We start from the raw sequence: 2,500 nt of genomic DNA, 5'->3' as shown, positions 1-2,500 counted from the left end.
CCAAACATTAGGCTTCATGATTACGCCACTTCAAGTGTTGAGCCAATATTATTGTTTGGTGTGATTTCAAATCGGTGAAAGATATTATTTTTGCGCTGGAGAGACTGTATGTCATTTGTTTGTTGTTGTATTTCTGGACTGGATGTGCATTTTCTTCCGTGTTGGCTTCAAAGACCTTCTCCGTAATTCACTTAAATCAGGCCTTTGTTTGTACACCACTACAAGTCTATAACCCACATATGTCGACAACAACTTCATTGGCTTGATTACGGTCATTGTCATTGACTTTACAGCACTGCCACCTAGTGGAGGAGATATGTAATTGCTATATTTGGAGGTCAAAGTCTCTTCATTGCTGATTTTACTCTGGATATGTGTGTGTGTGTGTGTGTGATTGTGTGCGTGTTTGTGTGTGTTTGTGTGTGTGCGCGTGTGTGTGTGTTCGTGTGTATGTGTGTGCGCGTGTGCGTGTGTGCGTGCAGATGTGTTCTCCCTGGTGTCGGACTCCAACGGCGTGCTGACTCCGTCCAAGTTTGAGTCCTTCCTGCGAGAGGCCCTGAAGCTGCCCACCGCCGTGCACGAGGGCCCCTCCTTCGGCTACACACACAGCTCGGCTCGCTCCTGCTTCCCACAACACGTAGGGGCACGCACACACACACGCACGCACGCACGCACACACACACACACACACACACACACAAACACACACACACACACACACACACACACACACACAAACACACACAGCACGTATTGGCACGCGCACACACACAAACAAACACACACACACACGCACACACTCACACACGCACTCAACGGTCTGAGTTGCAAATGCACATGCATCGTTGCATACCTACACACACACACAATGCCCATGCACTAATACAACCACTTAGAGACACACACACGCACACACACACACACACAAACACACACACACACACACACACAAAACTTTCTGAGTTCCAAAAGCACATTCATCATTACACACGCACATACACACAATGCCCATGCACTAACACAACCACTTAGAGACACGCACAGAGACACACTGGTGTACCTAAACAACACGGTTCTGTAAGTGGGGAATAGCAGAGCTGAGGGTGGCACGTTTGCAGGGTGTCTCGTTACCTATCACTGATGCAAAAACACACTACGAACAGAGTAGTATTGATGTTGTCCTCTCTGTCCGTCTGTCTGTCTGTGCAGAAGAGAGTGACCCTGAACATGTTCCTGGACATCGTGGCTGACCCCCCTCCCCAGTGCCTCCTGTGGGTGCCTCTGATGCACAGGCTAGCTGACGTGGAGCATGGTGAGCCCTTAACGTCCCTCTCTCTCTCTCTCTCTCTCTCTCTCTCTCCTCTCTCTCTCTCTGTCTCTCTCTCTCTCTCTCTCTCTCTCTCTCTCTCTCTCTCTCTCTCTCTCTCTCCCTCTCTCTCTCTTTCTCTCTCTCTCTCTCTTCCTCTTCCTCTCCCTCCCTCCCTCCCTCTATCTCTCTCTCTCCCTCTCTCTCTCTCTCTCTCTCTCTCTCTCTCTCGCTCTCTCTCTCTGGTCTCTCACAAGAGAGACCAGAGTGCTGATGGATACATATTGATATTCCTCTTTTCATTGTAACCTTTGTGATCGGCCTTAAATGTCCTTTACTCCATTGTATTTGAATTTTATTTTCATTATTTAATTTATATTGTGTACGCCATTTCCCTTATGCTCCCTTCATACATTTTATTGACAACTGTTCTGATATCTTGGGGGGAAATACCTGGCTTGTGTAATATAATTGATAAAGGTTCAAATATATATCCTGGATATAATTTGTATTATATTTATTATTTTGAAGGTCTCATAAACACAAAACCACCCACACACATACACACTCACTCACACACACACACACACACTTACACCCAGCCCCATACACACACAAACCCACACACTTACACACACACATCCACCCACCCACCCGCCAACACACTTACACACACGTACACACACACATCCACCCACACACCCGCCAACACACTTACACACACGTACACACACACATCCACCCACACACCCGCCAACACACACCGGGTTTGGAGAAAGGCCGGCGGTCTCATTTCTTCCCCCCCGTTCTTCAGTGTACCACCCGGTGACGTGCTCCTTCTGCCGTAGCCACGGCATCACCGGCTTCCGCTACCGCTGCCTCCGTTGCCGTGGTTACCAGCTCTGCCAGGACTGCTTCTGGCGAGGCAACGCCAGCGGTTCCCACAGCAACCAGCATCAGATGAAGGAGCACACATCCTGGGTGAGTATGTGTGTGTTTGTGTGTGTGTGTGTGTGTGTGTGTGTGTGTATGTGTTGGATATTTCAATTGGAATTGTAAACAAAAGCATTTCCTCCGTGAGCTTTTACCTGTGTTTTTCAATATCCAATCAATAAAGGCAGTCGAAGTAGCTTGAAACACAAACCATTATCAGGTTAAAAACTACAAAGTGAGGCCATTTTGAAGCCATCCACA

At 47.9% G+C, this 2,500-nt stretch overlaps 1 protein-coding gene across 6 annotated transcripts in view; it reads left to right on the top strand.

Moving 5' to 3' along the window:
• dtnba (dystrobrevin, beta a) overlaps window positions 1-2,500 on the top strand; it is a 27,531-nt gene that overhangs the window by 14,056 nt on the left and 10,975 nt on the right. For all 6 annotated transcript variants that reach the window (XR_013812539.1, XR_013812540.1, XR_013812541.1 and 3 more), the window contains exons 6-8: window positions 483-637; window positions 1,210-1,312; window positions 2,121-2,287. Coding sequence is in view for 2 of the 6 variants with exons in the window: in XM_079753866.1 (XP_079609992.1) it covers window positions 483-637; window positions 1,210-1,312; window positions 2,121-2,287 (425 nt within the window). In the remaining 4 variants the exon portion in view is untranslated. The remainder of the gene's footprint in view (window positions 1-482; window positions 638-1,209; window positions 1,313-2,120; window positions 2,288-2,500) is intronic.

The sequence above is a fragment of the Pollachius pollachius genome, assembly GCF_949987615.1.
Source record: "Pollachius pollachius genome assembly, chromosome: 16".
Classification (NCBI taxonomy): domain Eukaryota; kingdom Metazoa; phylum Chordata; class Actinopteri; order Gadiformes; family Gadidae; genus Pollachius; species Pollachius pollachius.
The sequence above is the reverse complement of the archived record's forward strand: the minus strand, read 5'-3'. Positions and strand labels throughout refer to the sequence as shown.